Source organism: Gopherus flavomarginatus, chromosome 8, assembly GCF_025201925.1.
Source record: "Gopherus flavomarginatus isolate rGopFla2 chromosome 8, rGopFla2.mat.asm, whole genome shotgun sequence".
Classification (NCBI taxonomy): Eukaryota; Metazoa; Chordata; order Testudines; family Testudinidae; genus Gopherus; species Gopherus flavomarginatus.
In genome coordinates, this window is record NC_066624.1 from 80,739,430 (window position 1) to 80,761,528 (window position 22,099).

The 22,099-nt window shown below is 39.6% G+C and overlaps 1 protein-coding gene across 2 annotated transcripts in view; it reads right to left on the reverse strand.

The window, feature by feature from the left end:
• DNER (delta/notch like EGF repeat containing) overlaps window positions 1-22,099 on the reverse strand; it is a 289,703-nt gene that overhangs the window by 133,911 nt on the left and 133,693 nt on the right. For both annotated transcript variants that reach the window (XM_050964026.1, XM_050964027.1), the window contains exon 2: window positions 12,816-13,112. In XM_050964026.1, coding sequence (XP_050819983.1) covers window positions 12,816-13,112 — 297 coding nt within the window. The remainder of the gene's footprint in view (window positions 1-12,815; window positions 13,113-22,099) is intronic.

Sequence of the window (22,099 nt, forward strand, 5' to 3'; positions counted from 1 at the left end):
CTCCCATTGCCACAGTTCCCAGCTAATGGGAACTTTGGAGTCAGCACTCAGGACAAAGGCAGCGCGTGGACACAATCTGGCCCCTTGTCACAAGGGCCACAGGGACGTACCTGCCGCTTCTAGGAGTGGTGGGGAGCCAGGACAGGTAAGTCTGCTCCCCAGTGTGCAGGAGTCGTGCCTGGGAGTGAGGGGGAGGGGTTGAGGAAGGGAGGGAGAGCAGTTTCTCAGCGGTGCCCAGGGTCTGTGGATCCCGGTTTGAGAAACATTAGTCCCTGACAGGTATTTGTCTAATCAGCTCTTAAAAATCTCCAATGATGGAGATTCCACAACCTCCTTAGGCTATTTATTCCAGTGCTTAACCACCCTGACAGGAAGTTTTTCTTAATGTCCAACCTAAACCTTCCTTGAAGCATGGGCTTAAATTGCAACTTGTCCTACCCTCGCAGGTTAAGGAGAACATTTTTCTCCCTCCTTGTAACAACCTTTTATATACTTTAAAATTATTATCATGTCTCTTCTCAGTCTTCTCTTTTCCAGACTAAACAAACACCAATATTTTCAAATCTTCCATCATGGGTCATGTTTTCTAGATCTTTAATCATTTTTGTTGCTCCTCTCTGCACTTTCTCCAATCTTTCCCAAAATCTGGCACCCTTAACTGGACACAATACTCCAGTTGAGGCCTAATCAGCAGGGAGTAAAGCAGAAGAATTACTTCTTGTGTCTTGCTTACAACACTCTTGCTAATACATCCCAGAATTATGTTTGCTTTTTTGCAACAGTGTTAAATTGTTGACTCATATATAGCTTGTGATCCACTATGACCCCCAGTTCCCTTTCCTAGGCAGTCATTTCCAATTTTGTATGCATGTAACTGATTGTTCCTTCCTAAACGGAGTATTTTGCATTTGTCCTTATTGAATTTCATCTAATTTATTTAGGCCATTTCTCCAGTTTGTCCAGATTATTTTGAATTTTAATGCTATCTTCCAAAGCACTTGCAACCCCTCCCAGCTTGGTATCGTCCGCAAACGTTACCAGTGTATTTTCTGTGCCATTATCTAAATCACTGATGAAGATATTGAACAGAACCAGACTCAGAACAGATCCCTGCAGGACCCCACTCGTTATGCCCTTCCAAGCTTGACTGTGAACCACTGATAACTATTCTCTGGGAAAAGTTTTCTAACCAGTTATGCACTCATCTTATAGTAGCTCCATCAAGGTTGTATTTCCCTAGTTTGTTTCTGAGAAGGTCATGTGAGACAGTATCAAAAGCCTTAATATAGTCAAGATAGACCACTTCCACCACTTCCTCCTAACCACAAGGCTTGTTACCTGTTAAAGAAAGGTATTAGGTTGGTTTGATATGATTTGTTCTTGACAAATCCATGCTGTTACTTAGCACCTTCCAGGTGTTTGCAAATTTATTGTTCTATTATCTTTCCAGGTACTGAAGATAAGCTGACTGAGCTGTAATTCCCTGGGTTATCCTTATTTCTCTTTTTATAGATTCAGAGGGCAAGTGGAAAGACAGACCAGACAGACAAGACAAAGACAGAAACTGGACAGTACAACTGCACAAGGTGCAGCACAAAAACAATATACTGAAAGTAGAAAAGCAACATGCAGTCAAACAGGAACATTCTCTTAAATTAAAGCTTCTGAGGAAAGGCAACACAAAGCCAAAATATTTTAATGCAAGCCAAAGCAGCACAGGGATGCAGGGCTTTTATAGTTATATCTGAAGAGGAAGGTGTCGTGTGATGCTGACCTAACTAGCAGCTCCATTTGCACTTCTCTCTGGTTTCATTACCCACTGATCTGATAAACAGAAGGACATCTAAAACAGAAGGACACTGAACCAAAAGAGAATTTCATAGTGGCAGAAAACTGATATTTCAGTTTAAAAAAAATCTGGGATTTATATCAGCACAAAAATAGAAGGAGAAGCAGCAGCCTCCCAGCACAGATAAGAAACAAAATGGTGCCAGCAACAGTGTGTCCTCGGACAAATACCAGTAAAACAGAAAATCACAGTTTGGCAGCCAGAATTACAGGAGAAATTACACAGAACCTTTCCACAGCAATGGGAGAAATATATTAAAGTTTCCAATTATGTCTGCATACGGTTCTGGGAGAGTTTTCTACTAAGCTGAAAGACCTGAGAATCAGGGTTTGCTAGACCAATACATTATACTAACAAAGAAAACTAAACCAGAACATGCAAATGGGTAGGGTTCTGTGGCCTGCTTTGTGCAGGAGGTCAGACTAGATGATCATATTGGTCCCTTCTGACCCTAAAGTCTATGGGTCTATGAGTCTATAAATAGATCACTGGCTCTGCAAAAGAAGCTACAATAGCTAGAAGAAGACAGCAACAACAGGGCTTGCAGGAAAATATTTTAATAAGAGATTTGCAGATTAATAGATTCCAAAAGGGATCACTGTGCTCATCTAGTCCGACCTCTTGTATAACATAGGCTATAGAATATCCCAAAATAATTTCTGGAGCCCATCTTTGAGAAAAAAAAATCCAATCTTGATTAAAAAATTTTCAGTAATGAAGAATCTACCATGAGCCTTGGTAAACTCTTCCAGTGATTAATTACTCTCACTGTTAAAAATGTACACCTTATTTCCAGTCTGAATAGTCTACCTTCAACTTCCAGGCATTGGATCATGTTATATTTTTCTTTGCTAGATTGCCATTATTAAATATTTGTTCCCCAGATAGGTACTTATAAACTGTAATCAGGCCACCCCTTAACATTCTCTTTGTTAAACTAAACAGATTGAGCTCCTAGAGTCTATCATTATAAGGCATGTTTTCTAATCCTTTAATCAGTCACATAGCTCTTCTCTGAGCCCTCTCCAATTTAGCAACATCCTTCTTTAACTGTGGAAACCCGTACCAAATACAGAAGTAAATAAAACTCTCTTCCCCTATTTATTCATTCAAGAATCACATTAGCCCTTTTGGCCACAGCACTGCACTGGGAGCTCATGTTCAACTGCTTATCCACCATGACCTCCAAATCTTTTTCAGTCACTGCTTCTCAGGACAGAGTTCCCCATCCTGCAAGCATGGCCTACCTTCTTTGTATAACACCTAGAAATATTTACATTTAGCCATTTTAAAAATGCATATTTGTTTGCTTGTACCTAGTTTACCAGGCAATCCAGATTGCTCTATAACAGTGATCTGTCCCTTTCATTATTTACCAGTCCTCCAATTTGTGTGATCTGCAAACTTTATCAAGGATGATTTTATGTTTTCTTCCAGGTTATTAATAAGAATGTTAAATAGAGCGGTGCCAAGAACCAATCAGTTAGACACCTTTTAATGTGTGCCATGTTAATTTTATATCATTGTAGCTTTTTAATCGAAATGTCATGCAGTACCAAGTTAAATACCTTACAGAAGTCTAGGTATATTACATCAACACTATTTCCTTTATCAAATAAATTTGTAGTCCCATCTGAGGATTCTCTGAAGGTAAAACTGAAAGGACACGTGATATGCTTTCTCCTAAAAATGCAGACATTAAAAGATTATGACCTACACGTTTCAGTTCCACTCCCATGAGGGCAGACAAGCGGTTATGCTTGCTGAAACTGGAAAAAGATCCACTGAACACAACTGCAGTATCATGTTTTTCCAATATTTCCCTGTTGAACTAGAAACAGCACACAGCCTTTTAACTACGCAAGGCAGCTCCTTAAGGCACACACCAACTCTTTAAAAATAGTCATTAGAAAAAAGCATAAACCTTCATCAGCCAGACAAAGCCCTGAAGCAAGCTCAAGAACTGCTTACAGAGATATGCTCTTCAATCAGATTGGAAATAAGCTCTTCAACATGTTATGCAGCATTTAGAATGTCCATGCTGATATGAGGATACGTGTATTCTTCTGCTCACCTGTAAACAGGCATAAATACGAATGGACCCAAACAGTTTGGGTCTAAATCAATGGATACTGAGCTCCTTTTTTAAAGAGATACATACACTAAAAATCACATTTCTGCTTCAAATATTTTAATCATTGTCCTTTTCCAAGGGCCCTACATGGGGCAGGGAGGAAATCCACTGTGTGCTTGCCAGGGGGGGGAAAACAGTGGAGTCACTGGGAGAATTACAACAGAGGGCTTTTGCTATTTGTAGTTTCAGAGCATCCAGTCCTTGATCTCTAAATCTTAAAGGTCGCCTGTAATCAGAATGAACATTTCATTGCCTGTAACAACATATGCTGAGTTCCCCCACTATCCAGATTAAGAACATATTAACACGTGATCATTCACTTTTCCTTTGTACATTTAGTCCCAAAATATCCATCCTTCCCTGAGAGCTATTTGTTATGATGCCCCAGCATGCACCTTGCTGGTGACATAATAGCTTTCACAACATCCCGTTGCGGTTTGCAGTGAGTTTGCATACTTTTGACAACACTCTCAGTACGTTACACACACACAATTGATTACTGTTCAGAACTCAGCATCTCTTCTTTATTCACAAGTGACAACATAAACCTATGTCTGAGTTTCCTCCTGAGCTGGCTGCTCTTAAGGATTCTCTATTCTTGTCTTTTCCCCTAGCTTTTCTTTCCCTTTTCTATCCTTCAGGCAATGAGATCCACCTGGTCTTGCTGCCAAACCATAGTGGGGGAAATTACTATCTAGAATGCAGTTGCAAGTGTGAATTCACATAACACACCTGAACTGACTCATGGAGGTAAAAGCCTCTTTGACATACACCTTTCAGCTGGAACGGCAAGGTAATAAAAGCCAGGAAATGAAAGTTTTAGACTTCAGACAAAACTTACTTTAAGGGCATTGGGTGAATGCAAATACTGTAAAAATTATTAACTTGAGAAAAATGTCATATGCCAAAGCTATACCATTTTAAAAGTGATATGACAGTAGTTTCACAAAAAAAACCTATATCCCTCCAGCAGGACAGCAACAGCCAAGATGAATACATTACCAGGAATGCTTCTGTAAATGCTAACCCTGCCAAATCTCCTTCCAAGGGATTACACATTAATTAATTTTTAATTCAATAAAATTAGTTTCCTTAGTCTTCTGTGAATGCAAATCCACAGTTCCATCAGGCTTGGAACTGCTGAGTTTTCCATCTTTTAAAAGTCTCTATGCAGACAAGAGGTTTCTCTTTTCTCCCCTACCAGTGCAATCTGCTAGTAACACCTTCTACAGGCACAGGGTTAAATTGAATGACCTTTCTCACCCAGACCATACTGCCAAAGCTAAGAAGAATTGGGGGGGAGCTAGAGGAGGCAGGGAGGAGAGGGGGAGGCGGAGGGGGACCCCTAGAAAAAGCCAGTTAGATGCTAAACTGTTTTCTGCATGGGAAAAATGGGATTGGGGAAGCAAGAAATGAAAACAGGTTTGTAAGATCTAGAAGATAAGGATCTACTACCCTTGCCATCCCGTCATACAGAAATTGCTGAATACTACCCAAGGTGAAACAGAGCAGGAATTCCCATTCAAAGAAGATAGAATTACAGCAGTGGTTCTCAAACTTTTGTACTGGTGACCTCTTTCACATAGAAAGCCTCTGAGTGTGACCCCCATTATAAATTAAAAACACTTTTTTATATATTTAACACCATTATAAATGCTGGAGGCTTGGGTTTGGGGTGGAGGCTGACAACTCGCAGCCCCCATGTAATACCCTCATGACCCCCTGAGGGGTCCAGACCCCCAGTTTGAGAACCCCTGAATTACAGGCAAGGAACCCAATTATATTGTTCTCTAACCAACATGGGAACTCCTCCATTATTTCACAGAGCTGGAACTGCTGGGAAGCAACAAGCAGGAAAAAACAACTTCTAACAATGGAGAAGGAAAGGTGAAAGTTTACAGAGTAGAAACATTGTAATATCAAACCTAATAGTACCAAGTAAAATTTTTAAGAGAGGGTTTTCACTGAAGAGCACCGGGGGAGACTGAAGAACTCCATGTCCAAAGGTGGCATCAGATGAAGAAATCGTGTCAGTTTTGCAGCATTTTGTGAATGAAAGTAAGTATCTGCCCTGCAAATTCCATTACAGATGGCTCTGTTTTTCTGTTCACAAAATAAATGTAACCTCGGTGGAGTTAGCAACTATACTTTCAAAATTATCTCAATTAGAATATGATTTATTCCACCTACAGATACAGAATTTTGAGACTCTGCACCTCTTTTTAGATTACACGAATAAAATCTTGGATTTCCTTCATGGTATTATCAATGTTGTTCCAAGTACTGGATGGCTCAGTCACTGAGGCAAGCTATCATGTTGCACAATTGCACCTTCACAAGTATATTGTCTTGTCAGTAGTAGATCTAGATACTTTCTCTTCTCAAGATGACCATCAGGGTGACCTTTAACTTCAGAACACCCAAGGAACACGTGACAGACTGAAGGGCATTTCCTGAATCAGATAATGGTCATTCCTGATTGCAAAGCATAGACATCCATGGCAGTTGGGATGCATTTGGGAGAGGGCTATATTTCTTGGATCAGTAAAGCTATGACCTCCGTCATGAAATCAGTTTTGCACATGAAGACAGACAAATCCAGAGTCAGACAAGATCATTCAGATCTATTTAAATCACCATGAAGCACACTAAACCCTCTCTCTTTTGATGGGACTGGAATCATGGATCTATGGCATAAGTTCTCAACATGGAGGTTGCTACCACATCCCTATACTTTATGACTAGGTTGGAGAGGAGTCCCAAAATGTTTCTCTGCTGTAACATTAGATTGCTGAATGTAAAAAGTTGAGAACTGCTCCAGAGAAAAGGTTGTTCACTATACAGCTCACAAAGCCTTGTCTTTTCATTCAGCCTTAAAAGGAGACAAAAGTTTCAAGATGGAGTGGTTCTTGAAAAACTATGAGAAACCTTGTTTAAGAATTTTGATACTTGCTGGACGCAGTAACAGATCACATTGAGAAGAAAGTACTGAAACCAATCCAGGCACTAAAAGTAAGGTGGGTCTGGACTAACAGGGCTTCACTGTCTTGAGAGAATCCCCCTCAGCAATGTCCTCTCTAGTTGATGTGGAAGGATTTCCTCACCCCAGTGGACTGAAAGGGTTTAAGAGAGCTGTGGTTCTGATACAGCTAGAAGTTGTAGTTGTGGCAAAATTAACTGAAACTCCCTTGAGTGTCTTATGACAACGTATGGTTAAGCATAATTTTATTTGGGTCTGGGGAGTCCTTAAGGATATTTTGTTTTGTTATTTTAAAAAAGTGGCTCACTGAAGAGCTTTACCTTGTTCAAAGATGTCTGAGCCAAGTTGCCTCTGGAAATAGTGTTTATATGTAAAGCCCAGAGCCATGGTGTGGCAGAGAAGAGATCTGGTGATATTACACAAGTCACAGGAAAATATAATCTTAATAGAATACATCTTCCCTTTAGTCTCCCTTGATTTCTGAGAGCATCAGAGGATGCAGAAGATATACAGAACTATTTTGATCCAGTATCACATGTACCATGTCAGCACAAAGAAATGGAAGAATAAAGGTCCTATTTCAATCCTTGCAGATGACCCAAATAGGGGTTGTCACAGTTCAGGAAAACTCAGTGATCCAACAAGGTGTCCAGCTCCCCAGGCATTGCCTTTCTTGTGCGGAGACCCACATCTCATTCCCTTCTGACTGGGGCATTTCCAGGCTGCACAGTTCCCTGCCTTCACTGTGGTATTCCCAGCAGAGTCAGGCTGCCCAGGCACATCTACTTGCTTTCTCTTCAGACATGGTTAGCAGTCTGCCTTCCCATGGTTCTAGATACCACACAGCATTTTCAGTGCAAGCCTATTTTAGTCCTAGCATAACAGAGAAATCATTAAAAACAATAAAAAAATCTACATGCATGCTAGTAAGCTTACCAGAGATCAAGAGATCACCCCAATTCTAACATGTGCTCTGACAAGAACAGTCTTTCAATGCCTCACAAAGGGAGTCTCTTCTATGGTCACAAGTTCATAACAGTCTCCGTTCAGAACTAGTAACCCATTTTATGGGCCCCAGTAAGCCAAGTCCTTCCAATCCTTCTCTCTCAATTGGGGCCCTCTGTGGATCAGGAGTCCTGTCTGTTTGATGGACAAGAAAGAAGGCCCTGGTCCAGTTTAATGAATGAGGCTATTCATCCAAAAACCCCTTCTTTGTTTGTTGGTCTCTGGAGAGTCCGTTTTGAACTAGTATATGTGCACCTCTCCAAGGGAATAGGTTCAAATGGCTGATAATGGAGGAATTACATTAGCACCTTCCTCCTACTAGAGAAGCTACATACAACTCCATAACACATACACAATTGTATTTTAATACAATGGACCCATATCCAATGAAGTTTAATTTAATGCAATGACGTTTATCTTAATTCCACAAGGTTTGTCCAGGATATTAACAGTTAATATCTAGCCAATTTTGGTTTCTACACCTTGTGAGTACATCTCAAAGAATCTCTGTAATGAAAATATTTTAAAAGTCAGTCAACCACAGCTGTTGTTTCATTAAGAAAAAAGTCACAAAAGGTTATGAAATTGTTATCATTTATTGAACTTCAAAAAAATACTGCACCACTGAGCTTTATTATGCCTAGTGCTTGATACTAAAATCAATCCAACCTCATTTGCATTTTGCCTGGAGGGCAAAAACAACCTTAGTATTTATTTCCAAATTCTGGAGGGCTTTGGTGGCATTGTAACCATACTTTTTTATGGAACTATGACAAAAATGTTAGGGAACTAAATCATATTTATTGTTTTACGAACCAATCTGCTATGTATACGCTTAACTTTATGCACCAGTTATGTCTACGCTTGGAGCTAGGGGTATGATTCCCAGCCTGTGAAGCCACTCTCACTAGCTCTTTTTGAGCTGTGGTAGACCCAGCACAGTGGCAACCAGCAGCACAGGATAGCTGCACCAAGTACATACTAATTTGGTCCGGGCAGATTTGTAACTCAGGTAGCTAGCCCATGCCACCACTTCGCATTGTGTTACACAGCCACACTTCTATTTATAGTGCACTAACTTGATCAAAGCTGGAACAGGTATGTCTATGCAAGCTGGAAACTGCACTCCCATCTGCAGCTGTAGATGTGGCCATTGTGAGTGAACTCAATGGAACTTGTACATGCATTACCCCTTGCTGAATTGGGGCCTTATTTATTTAGGGAAAGGAAAATACTTGATAAACAAAGGCTCTGTTCTATTTGGTTTACTATTGTATTATGATTTTGGTTTAGTATGAATAGATACTTATGGTGATACATAATACCACATAGTATATTTCTAGTTTCCTGTACAGCTAATTAAAATACTAGTTTCCCTCCCAGCTGTTCTTCCTTCTGTGATCCCTTGCTCTCCCCTTTATATCATACTTATCTTTACTACGGCTCCATCCCTAAGTATCTCCATTCATCTCTTCTGCTGGGACTGGTTTCCTTGCTCTCCTTCCTTGCCACCTCATCTTCAACCTGCTTCTCCTCATCATTCTCCAGTGCAGCCCTCCACTCTCTCTCTCCTCAACTAGCCTGCCTCTTCCTCTGCCTTGTCATCATGGGTCATGCTCCTCATCTAGTGGTCTGCCCTCTATGTCCACTTGTTTGGCAAGGTCAGCAAATCTTGAGCTGTATGTGCATTATCTCCAGATACATCTCTAGGCCTCAGATCTTCTCTTCCATGAGCTCTCTCCGGTGACATTTCATACATAAGTAGCTTCTGTCAGAATAATATACATCCTGCAGCTTCTGCGTCCAGTCATCATCTTTGTCTCCTCTCTTCCTCAGGTCCAGGGCCGGCTTTAGGCTAATTCCACCAATTCCCCCGAATCGGGCCCCGCGCCCAGTGGCAGGGCTGCCGGGGCGGGCGGGGGGCAAGTGGCCAAGAATCTCTTCTCTGACTAGAGGCTCCTTTTTAATTTATACTCACCTGGCGGAGCTCCGGGTCTTCGGCGGTGGGTCCTTCACTCGCTCCAGGTCTTTGGCAGCACGTCTTTCAGTGCCACCGAAGACCCAAAGCGAGTGAAGGACCTGCCGCCGAAGAGTAGGAGCGCCGCCCGGGGAGTAGAAGCCCCACGTGATTTTGTACGTGTTTTTTTTTTTAGTCATCCCTGCAGGGGCCCTGTTGAAACTGTTCGAATTGGGCCCCGCACTTGCTAAAGCCGGCCCTGCTCAGGTCACCTCTAGTGCTACCTCAGTAGTCATCATTGTCTTCGCTTCCTAGTCTTAAAAATGAAAGGATAAAAATCCCCCAAACTCCCTCCTACAAACTCCCACACAAACTCCCCTGCTTGCTATCCTCCTCTGTTCACTGGTTTATAAGCCTTTTGCCTAGGTCAGTCCTGCCCCCTCAATAAGGCTTGGCAATTATCTGTCCATCAGTGACCAAAGACAGAACATCTCCAGTGCATCTGGGAGGCCTCCAGCTCAGTCACAATATGCAGCCCCCAAAAAGGCTATGCAAAATACAAACAGCAAACAATCCACCAAAAAGCAGACCAAAACAAATTCACTTTCTCCCAAGGAAAAAGGACTAACTCCTTCCTTGCTAAGTAAAATCCCTTCCTGACCCTTGTTAGTGGCTGGCTGAAACCTTGATGCATGAGCTTTAGAACATAAGACATAAACCGGGAATGAGCCCAGTGCTTCTGAGCCTTGCCCCTCCCTCCCCACCATCACAAGTAACCCCAGTCATAAATTTGTCCAGCTCTCTCTTCAAACTAATTAAGTTGTTTGCCCCCACAACTTCTATTGGGAGGTTGTTCCAGAAACTCACTCCTTTGATTAGAAACCTTCTTTTAGTTTCCAGCCTGAATTTGTTCATTGCCAGTTTATATCCACTTATTCTTGTGCCAACATTGTCCTTTTGCTTAAATTGCTCTTCACCCTCCCTGGTATTTTACCCACACACACACATGTATTTATACAGAGTAATCATATCCTCTCTCAGTCTTCTTTTGTAAGACTAAATAAGCCAAGCTCTTCTAGTCTCCTCTCATAAGATAGGACCTCAATTTTTCTAATCATCCTAGTAGCTATTTTCTGGACCTGTTCAGTTTAAACTCATTTTTCTTGAACAGGGTGACCAGAATTGGTTTCCAAACATTACCAGCTTCAAAACACGCCATGACAGGGACTCAACACTTAGCTATGGAAAAAGTAAAAACTTAAATTAAGGTAATTCAGAGGCAATATAACTAGTTCATTTTGACTTAGGTTGAAAAGATCCAAACTGCAACGTGCGGCATGCTGATCAGTCAGGAGGTCATCACTGTATCTGTGACATGCATTAAATGTAAATTAAGAAGAAAAATGCATATGCACTTTTTGGCTATGTACGGATGCAAAATTTTCATCGCTAAAGGTATATACAATTCAGGAAAACTATTTATAGCACGTGATATACAGTACAGTATATTGTCAGAGCAGCTATTACATACATTTCCTAGCTGTAGGTACTGAGCATTTGTATTCTCTGAAAATATTAAATATATATTCCCACTATCATTCTAGAAGTCTACTGGATAATCTGCAGAATTCACTGACAGATCTGAGATTCTTTTGATCAGTTTCCCTATCAGTGTGGAAACAGATCTGAAAATATAATACATTTCTCAGAATGTATTATTAGATACAGAAGAGTCAGAAAGCATTTACTGTTGCAAAATAATAAACAGAATTCTTGCAACTTCTGGCCCAGATAGGAACCCATAAAATATACACTTCTCTTCCACGTAAGAATATCACAAAGCATATCTGCAAAGAGGCAAACAAATCTACAACATTTTCAATCACAGACTAGCCTGCTGTGCTCAAAGTAGAGTTACAAAAAGTGAAGATGGAACTTGAGACAGCAGCAGAGCTGGAAAGACTAGAAACACACAGTTTCCGTGGGGACTTCATGAATGGTATTGCACACAATTGAGCTATGACTCAAAAACTATATGTGAATGTGACCTTGACAGATTCGAAGAATGTGACATTTTTAATAGTGTGTGTTGTAACCAGTGGCTACCTTCGTACAAAATAAAACTTCCTGGAACCACAGGTTCAAATCCCAGCAGAGTGTATACAGGGTTTATTTTTCTAGAATAACTAACTGCATTTCTTGCAATATATTGTGTCTTTCAAATGAGAGCTTAATAAAAACAGAGATGTTGAGTAGCCATTAAAAAAACCTCTGCACTTTTCATACAATTGGTTAAAAAAAAAAGCAAACCCAACTTCTCAATATACTTGCTCAAGATTTCTCTCCCATATTCCAGACTCCTACTGTTATGAAGCATGCTGTGTGATATGTTTGTCACCAAGCATGCAATCTTCTACTTAAAAGGTGGCTTCACTGCAGTAGCACTATGGGACTATATAACTTCCAAGCAATGCAGGCTCCTTTGCTATATAAATGTAAAAGATTACTACTACTGTGTAAATAGAAGGAAATCATGCTAAAAAGTAGATGCTTTACCCTTTTGCTTTTCTTAAACTGATTTGAAGTTTGGAATTTCTAGTTTATTAATAATATGGCAGAACTAAAAGATATTGTACCATATATATATCTCAAAGATTTCCCATACATTAAACCTAAAAAAGCATACATCTATTTTCAAAAGAGCCATGGTTAAGCCTAAAACCATTTCCAAGTGTTTTACTTGCTAATTTTATATATTAACAATTCAGGGCAGAGATCATATCTTCAATCTTCCTACATATATGCCTATGGTCCATAGACAAATGATAATTAAATAATAAGTGACATTCACAAGCTTTTTATGTATGAATGTTAAACAAAATGGTCTCACCTCTATTTCATCCCATTTTAGATCGACAACTTTTTGTCCTGCTTTTGGCTGCCAAGTAGGTAATGTCACAGTTGCTCTTGAACGGGGTAAAACAATGTCAGGTTCCAAGGTTGCTGATACTGGCCTGATTTGTCTTGGTGGCAATGACTCTTCCCATCCAGAGACTGGAAGGCTGTGAAATGAGCGTTCACAGTTTGTACCTTCATAGCCTTCATTACAAACACAGAGGTAGCCATCACCGTTACTGCTGCAGTTACCATGGTGACAAGGGTTGCTGGCACAAGGATCTGAAACAAACTGAGAAAAAAAACCATCTGGGTCAATTACTTCATACACAAGATTTACTTCTGCATTTTAGAAATGCCATAAAACAGGATTTATTTTTCCAATATTTAGCTTTCACAATACATAATTATGGGTCTAAATTCATCCCTGATATAAATTCAATTATTTCAGATGCTTAAAAAAACCAGGGATTAATATGGTCCATTATTCTGAGGTCAATGAACACAGGTTCATTGATGACAGGCTTACAAAGAGGTAGTAAATAAAACAGTAGTGTCAGCTGTGTTCAAACTATGTAGTTTGCAATTCCTGGGCTCGCAACAATCCACTGCTGGGTCTCTGGTTGGGGGGAAAAGACAAAAGCATTTTATATTCAGGTGGGGCACCACCTGCAGCAGGCTTATTCAGCAACAATAGGCACATTGTGGTAGCAAATCAAAACAATAGCCCCACATAAGGCCTACGTTGCCTCAGGGAGGCTTAGGTAGGCAACAGTCTCTAGTTAGCTCCGACCAGAGCTAGGCTCCTCTCATGGAGAGCAGGAGGTCATCGGTCCCTCTCAGTTAGCATCCAGTTGAGCTGGAGTCTCCCCTTTTAACCTTTCCCTCTAAGTCCAACATCTATTGCTGGTGTAGCAGGACAGGACCAACTAAGTCCACAGCAGTTCACTAACTCTATTCCTGGCTAGTGTGGCGTTCATATACCTCATCATAGTAATCCTCATAGGAAAGTCTGATGGTAACCTCTCCTGGGGATGTTTTCTAAAAGTATCTGACATTTGGTGTAATCTGGTACATTCCAAAGGCCAAACCAAAGAAATCAACAGTCTCTTTATGAAACAAGATAAAAAGCAATTTCTAGCATGAATAGTTTAGCAGCAAGCAAAGCAGGGACAGGATAACCACCAATATTTATTAAAGAAAAGATTTAATTTCTAAATTTGTATGGATCTGTTTCAGAAAAAAAATAAAAGGTGTCTTCTTTACTATCGAAGTCTGCCATGCAGATTACAAAATCTTGTTTCATTGACTCAGGAGCTAAGAATGTATTACGTGGAAGGGAGAAAAGGTGTTAGAAGAGATTAAATAAAGAAATCTAGGTCTTCTGATCTCCTTTATCTTGTTAAATGTAGAAGAAATTTAAGAAAACAGGAAAATTCCACTACATATATCATAAAACTTTTTTTACAACTATTATTTTTATTTGCAAAATTGCTTCCCTACCATAAATACATCATGTTCTCTTTTGGTTTGAAAACTTATTAAAATCAGAACATCCAGTATTAGACCACCCAGCTGATAAACTAAATCCTGCAAAATTAGCAGTGTACTTACACCTGTACCAATATGTCTGGGCAAATGTATCTCAATATCACTGTTTCTTGCAGTTTTGTGGCAATACACAAAATGACAGTTCTAGGGTAGTTCCAATTCCATCTAAGGATTTTTGCTAGTTCTTTACCTATGGGTAAAGCAAAGACTTGATGAACGTATTCCTCTTATCAATATTTGTTTTTCTTGAATCCATCACAGCCTGCACATCTGTTTCTCTGAAGTCAATTTTATTAATCATTTCTTCAACATCATGATATGTAGCAAAATGCCATGCCAAATCTCTTGGGAAACCAACCACACTTATGGTACAGGATGACAAACAGTTTCAGTCAAAGAATAGAATCAACCAGTATACTGGCAACAATTTTTGATTAAGACACAAAAAACTTACTGGGAAGTTTTTTTTTATTTTGTTTTTTAGTAGAAGCTGGCCAGAACTAGAAATCTCTATAATGGGTCACACCAGGAACATAGCTTTTGGAACTCCCAAACCTAGAGATCTGAAATCTGGATCTGAATCTGTTCTTTCCCCAAATTCAAGGTGTTCAGTATCCACTGAGATAGATTCATCCTATGAACTTGGATCCAGATCTATATTTGGGGGTTCTGTTTACTCCCTCCCCCCCGCATATCCCAATTTCTGGTTTTAAGGGAATATAGTACTTGTAAAATAGGTCAGATGGACAGTCACAGAAAAAAAATGACATTGAGCATTTTTCCATCTCTAGATTTCAAAGCCCTTACAACAAATGGGACCTACTATAGTCTCCAACTTAAATATGAGGAAACTGAAGCACAGGAGGTGAAGCAACTTGCCTGAGGTCACACAATAGGTCACCAATTAAGGTAGGAATTGAAACCAGGCCTCCTCCAGATTCCTATTCTAGCAGCCCAGTCACCAGATTCCATTGCCTCTTCTGGTAGGTATTGCACCATCAGTAGCAGTAAAAGCTTCCTCATAGCACCTCACTGAAGTATTTCAACCCTTAGCTGAAGGTAAGTTGAATTTCTATGGCACAACTCTGTGATGCTGGCAGACCAGGTGCCAGCTCATGCCAAGGCCCCAGGAAACCACTCTTGTTTACCTGTGACTTAGCATTATCAACATAGATATTAGATGTTAAGTTGACAAGAATGTGGTTTATTGTTTAGACTTCATAAAATACTTGATGCTGCATGTATTGATCTCACTTATAACCTCTATAGCCCATGGTTTAAAGTTATATTGAGTGTTTGCATTGTAAACCTCTGTAATTCTGTGACTCACCAAACAGGAAATGAAGCATTAATAAAAGGTACAGAACTTATCCTGCATACAAGATGGCCCACTGAAGACAAATGGGGTATTTTGCAGCATCAAAGGAGAGAGACCCTGTTGATTGCATTCCTAACTCCCTCCAGGAAGGAGAGACCTAGGCATGAATTAATCCCATCAGTCTGGAAGCTGGAGTGGAAGGGATAAAAATCCCTGAAAAGGAGAAACAATCTCTTTCATGCTGTCTGAGGGGCAAAGATTCCTAGACTTAAGGAAAGAGATTCCCATGCTGCTTGGCATGGGTTAGCCCCGAAAGACACTTCGAACTGACAGATTATTACAACTGTTACCTTTTAAATCATAGATTGAAATTCCTTTGTGTAGATATGCTTGCCTTAACCTGTAAATAATTCTTATGTCTGTTTCCTAGTTAATAAAACTATAGTTAGTTTATTACAGGATTGGCTACAAGCATTCTCTTTGGTGTGAGATCTAAGGTACAAATTGATCTGGGATAAGTGACTAGTCTCTTGGAATTGGAAGTAACCTGAATATTGGGTGATCTTTGGTGTAAATTACCATTTGTCACGTTGTCCTAGGTGGTAAAATAGACTAGAGTGTCCAAGGGCACTGTCTGCAACTCCATTGTAAGACTACTGTAGGACTTTGGGAGTTCATATTTGTTATTAGGTTGGTGAAATCTAGTAACAGTACATACAACCAGTTTGGGGCATCTGCCCTGCTTTATGACAGTTTCCCCTGAAGTTAGCACTCTTGGTCATGAACCACTCCAGACAAACTCCCTCAATGCTGAAGGCCTCCTTAGTCCCAAGGAAGACCCGATCTTAGTGGGAGACTCTGCCATTGTTGATCTACTTGTGGATCTTTCATGGTGTCAAGTATCAGAGGGTAGCGTGTTAGTCTGGATCTGTAAAAGCAGCAAAGAATCCTGTGGCACCTTATAGACTAACAGACGTTTTGGAGCATGAGCTTTCGTGGGTGAATACCCACTTCCTCAGATGCATGTAATGGAAATATCCAGGGGCAGCTTGCTTGCTAGCACACATATATATACCTGCCCCTGGATATTTCCATTACATGCATCTGAGGAAGTGGGTATTCACCCACGAAAGCTCATGCTCCAAAACGTGTTAGTCTATAAGGTGCCACAGGATTCTTTGCTGCTCTTGTGGATCTTTATCAGGCCCCTGGTCAGGCTTATCCTTTCTGGAAGCATCATTTCTGGAAGCAACCATTCCCATCAGAACCTGGTTTATGGGTTGCTGACCAACTCTGCCCTAGCCTCTTCTGCAGAATTGCGGAAAATCTTAACAATTTCAAAGCCATCTACACTGAAATATTATTCTCAGATTTGGGAGAGATTTTCCCTAAGGGCAGTAGAAAGCAATCTGCCTCTGCATTCTGTTTCTATATAATTTATTTCGGACTATTTGCAGTACATAAAGTCTTTTAATCTCTCCGTCTACAGCCAACGTGCATCTGTGTGCCATCTCAGCATACCATCCAGCTGATAACTCCACTGTGTTCCATCAGGGACTGCAGTAAAGGACTGGTGAATTTACCTTCACTGATCCGTGAGTTTGTCCCGATATGCGATCTCAACCTGACAAAGTCAATTAATGTGTCCTTTGAGCACTGAAACTTCAATCACATGAGGCACAAATATGACCCCAATGAACACTGTTTTCTAGAAAGTTCTTGAACTACAGTGAGACAGAGGTGATTAATTAGCTAATTTTTATAAAACACTTTGAAGGCATAATGCGCTATACACATATTAAGCATTTTTATTATTGTATCCTGCATGAGGGCTGGAAAGTCCTGGCTGAAGCATGGCATGTCAGCACAATCAGCAGGAAACCCACAAAAGAGTTGTTTCTGTAACTGCCCTAAGGGATTACATTTTTACATTTACGGTAAACTGAAGCAATGAAGCTCTGCATGCTTTAAACTAATGCAACTGGGGTTTTCAGTTGTTAGAAAACATGGAAAGATTTCGATAAGGTTATGGTCAAACTAACTCTCCATGGGGTTTATACCCTGTGCTGCTATCATATTACTTGTTTTTCTACAGAAAATTCTGCCAGTTCACTTATTTACAATAATTCTAATACTGATGCACAATTATTGCTTTTGAGAAAAAACTTGTTTTACTTTTCAGTGTATGGAAGGAAGCAACATAACTATTGTTTCTTTTATTTACGTTCATTTGTACCTTTTGTTTCCTGCTAGATGTGCCATGGATCCAAGATACATCATATCCCAACGTCCAGTTGTTTGACAGCTACATTACATTTCACTCCCCAGCATTCCTTTTAGAATATACCAGGATGATTTTAGAGTAAAGGATTTCATACTGTGTATTTTTTGTAGCACTGAGACTCCGATACCATTTATTTGAAAAGCAACAGCAGAGTGACAGTAACAAAAGTAATCTGTTTTCTAGGAATTGTGGGAAATAAATAAGAATCTCAGCCAACTCAAAACAGATCTGCTCCTTTAGGTCACTACAACCATCACCAAACCATTAGGATTAGTTCTAATCAAATTTCTCAGTTATTTTGAAGTATTTATTGTGTACATTATGCCTGTTTAAGGAGATACTCTGAAACAGAAGCCTCAATATATTTGGTAGTCGAAACTATGTCCTTCATTTAATCTCATACTTCAGCTTGTACCTCTGATTCCACCTCTTGGATATCTTGTCATTTCAAACTGAACATGGCCAGAACCAAACTCCTTATCTCCTCTCCAAAATCTTTTCCATTTGTGGTGAGAGACCTCCATACTGAAGCAAAAATAGTATTAATAAATTATTATAATTTATTCTTATGTTAGATCAATACAAACTTGCCTATGCCTTTACTGATTTTTAGGGGATATTTATCATTAGTTTCATACATATAATGCCTGGAGAAAAAAAATCTTAAGTTTTTATTTTTATTTAATTATATGAAATGATTATATGAATTATATGAAATGTCTAGGCTAAGGAAATGATTAGGAATTCTGTTGTCTTTCAATGTGACAAACTCCTCAAGTGTCAAGGAATACACCACCACATTTATTACACCCAAATCTATTCATACAAACCCTAAAATGCAGCTTTTTAAATTCCAGTTTCACTATACTGTTTGCTTTGATGTGCTGTTTTAAAAAATAGTATCACTGTGTGAGAGGTTCGGTCACAGAGACCCCCTTGGGACTGTCATCCGATGTGCTCCAACTACCTCTTGAGCCCATTTTCTCTGATGGCTTGGGACTCCAGAACCCTGCCTTGTTGAGCCAGACATGCTAGTTTGCTGCAACACAGACCCAGATCTGGTCCACGCCCCCAAAGCTACAGACTTTAACCAAAAACTGCTCAGCAAGTCACTTATCTCCAGCACCGAGACCCCCAGCTCCCAATGGGATCTTTTGCATAAAGCATATTCCAGTTACATTATATTTACACTCATTAGCATATTTCTATAAAACATATGGAGTGCAATGTCACACACTGTTTATTGAAATTTCTGTTTTGTATAAATATTTAATAAGAAGTTTGGATGCAAGTTGTTAATGCTATGATAGGTCGTAACTAAGGAACACTGGGTCAAAAGACAAACAGTGTCTTATTACAGCCCAGGATACTTCTCTAGACTAAAACATCAGTTGGAAAAGACAATTTAATCTCAAACAATAGACCTTAGAAAGGTAGGCCCTGACTTCAAAAGCAATCATGCACAGGGATGTATTATCAGAACTGTAAACCAGGTGGTAAAACAGATTCTTTTAAAATCACTCTAAAATCTTTATTCTTGAAACTAAGAAAAACATATATAGTTGAGAAATATTTTTAAGCACCTCTGTTTTTCTGAAATGTTGAGATGGTAAGCCTTTGTGAAATGGGCTTACCATCTCAAATATGATAGTTAAATGCAGATTTCATGTAATTTTCTAATGCCATTGCTATGGAAATGGTAAAATGCTTGGTGTACCAAAATAGGATCTAATGACCTTGATGATTACTAATACAAGAATACTGATAACTAATACAAATAGAATATTTATATTAACTAGGGAATTATTTGGCGACTTTGAGAAACTTGTCACCAAACTCAGAAGAACAAGAATAACCCTTTTAAAAAGTTAAGAAAGGACAACTTTTTAAACAACTATTCCAGGCTGAAGACTTTCTCTAATAATTAATTAATTTGTAAATACTATTTTAAGAACTGAAAACAAGTGTTTATACTTTTTGAAATCAGAATTTCAAATCCTGTTGAATCCTGATGAAACGGAAGAAATATCTTAGAAAATGGACTAAATGAAGGAAGAGTTAGAACTCTAAGATTATCTGAGACTTACCTGCCACAAAAGACCTGAAGAACTCTGTATAAGCTTTGAAAGCTTGTCTCTTTCACCAACAGAAGGTGGTCCAATAAAAAATATTACCTCACCCACCTTGTCTCATAAAAGAACAAAGGCAATTAGAAGCATGTTGCATATTAATTAAGCAGCATGTCTATTCAGGAGCTGAAAGTGTAATGAAAGCCATCCTACAAAGACACTGAGAAATGGAAAGATGACAGCATCAATTTCTAATCTAATCAAGTCTGAAAGAGGTTTTCCTATGATTTCATGAAATTGGAGGAGGGGGTATAAAAACTTGGAAGTGATTCTCCAGCAGCACTCACTCTACATCTCTTCTCGACTTCACAATATCCAACACAGCTCATCCCATCTATCTCTACAAGCAAGCTGCAACAGAAAACAGCTAAGAAGAAAAAGGGATCAGCAATACAGCAGCAGCAAAAAGCAATCACGTGACATTATCAAGACCTCAACATGGTGAGATGGAAGTAGCTAAAAGTATTGCCCAGGGATTCAATTTAAAAAGTCTTGTAATGATTTTACTGGAATACTAAAATGCTATTGAAACTTAAGACATTAACAGTATCACCTGCTAACCCAATCATTTATTCCTGGACAGGAGATGGGCTAAACTTTGGTAAACAGAGAAATAGTGGGAATTGCTCCTCACTGGCCAAAGGGAACTGCAGCACCGTAGACAGCTCAGTGCTGGCAGGAACCAGAGGAGTAAGGAAGAGTTCCTGGCTGGCTGCTGGGCCTGAACATAGTAAAGGTGAAGCTCTGGTGAAAGCTGGGGCTGTGGAAAATGGGCCAAGGGAACTGAAAGCAGTTTCATTAACAGGACACAGCATAACAGGACATAGCTGCTGCTCTTAGGGTCCCAGACTAGTGGGCAGGCCCAGGTCCTCCCTCCCATATGCCACTGGGGAAATGGCCTATAATTAGACAGCTATAAGACCCCAGAAGGGGACCTGAACTGCTTAGTGACTTAGATGGAGAGCTGGTGCCAGAACAGACCAGAGAGGGTGAAACCATTGCCTCCAGGGAGAAAATCCTGGGGGTTCGCCTCAATACTAGGACCAGGACTGTTTAAAGACTGAAGACACACCTGACTAGAAGAGGCACTAGCAAGAGGTGGGTGGATGTGACACTGTTACAAACTGATTTAAATATTTTCTTTGATTTCACAGGATTTAGTTAAGACCTTTGCCCGTTTATAACTATTTGTTATCCTTGATAAACCAAACAAGACTCACCTTCCCTTAAACACATCGATAAACAGTTGTAGACTCACCTTCTTTTAACTGCAACTGTTTATCGATGGGTATCAACGATATACTAAGATTGGATTCATAACAATTTTGGGAAATAAGATCTTGGTCTTAATTTACCAAGAAAAAAAGTGCCCCGAGGCATTTCACTCTGTTAAAAGTTTTTGAGTTAGAATCTTTTCAGTACATTTCTCTGTGAAGTAACCGGTGTTTAGCATTTGTGTTCTGTTTTGTTTAATATTTTCTTTTCCTTTCTTTAAAAATAAAACAGTCATGGTTAATAACTGTAATTATTTTGCTTGATTTTAATTGTGGTCTCTCCTAAAGTATGTAAAAGAATCCCTGAGACTAAAATAGTGGGAGTCCCATCTCTGAACAGGCAATAAGAGAAACAAATAGTAAGAGCATTTCTTGTTTCTTTAGAGTAATGTTTTTAGTAATTTTGGGGAAAAACTACTTGATGCTCAACAACTTCAGTTACCTCTTTTACGCCATATAATTTGTTCCTCTTCTATCACTGTCAACTACACCATCTTCTCCATCCTTCAGGCCAACAGCCTGGAGCGCCTCTTCCTCTTTTTCCCCACACATCTGCACCATTTCTAAGTCTTATTACTCAACATATCCAAGATCCATCCATTTCTTTCTGTCCATGTAGCTCTCTCTCTCATTCAGGCCCTTAATTATGGCAAATCTTCCTCTCTGGTGTCCCAAACACATAGTCCCCTTCCACCCATATAAAATTCTGTCTCTAAATTCATC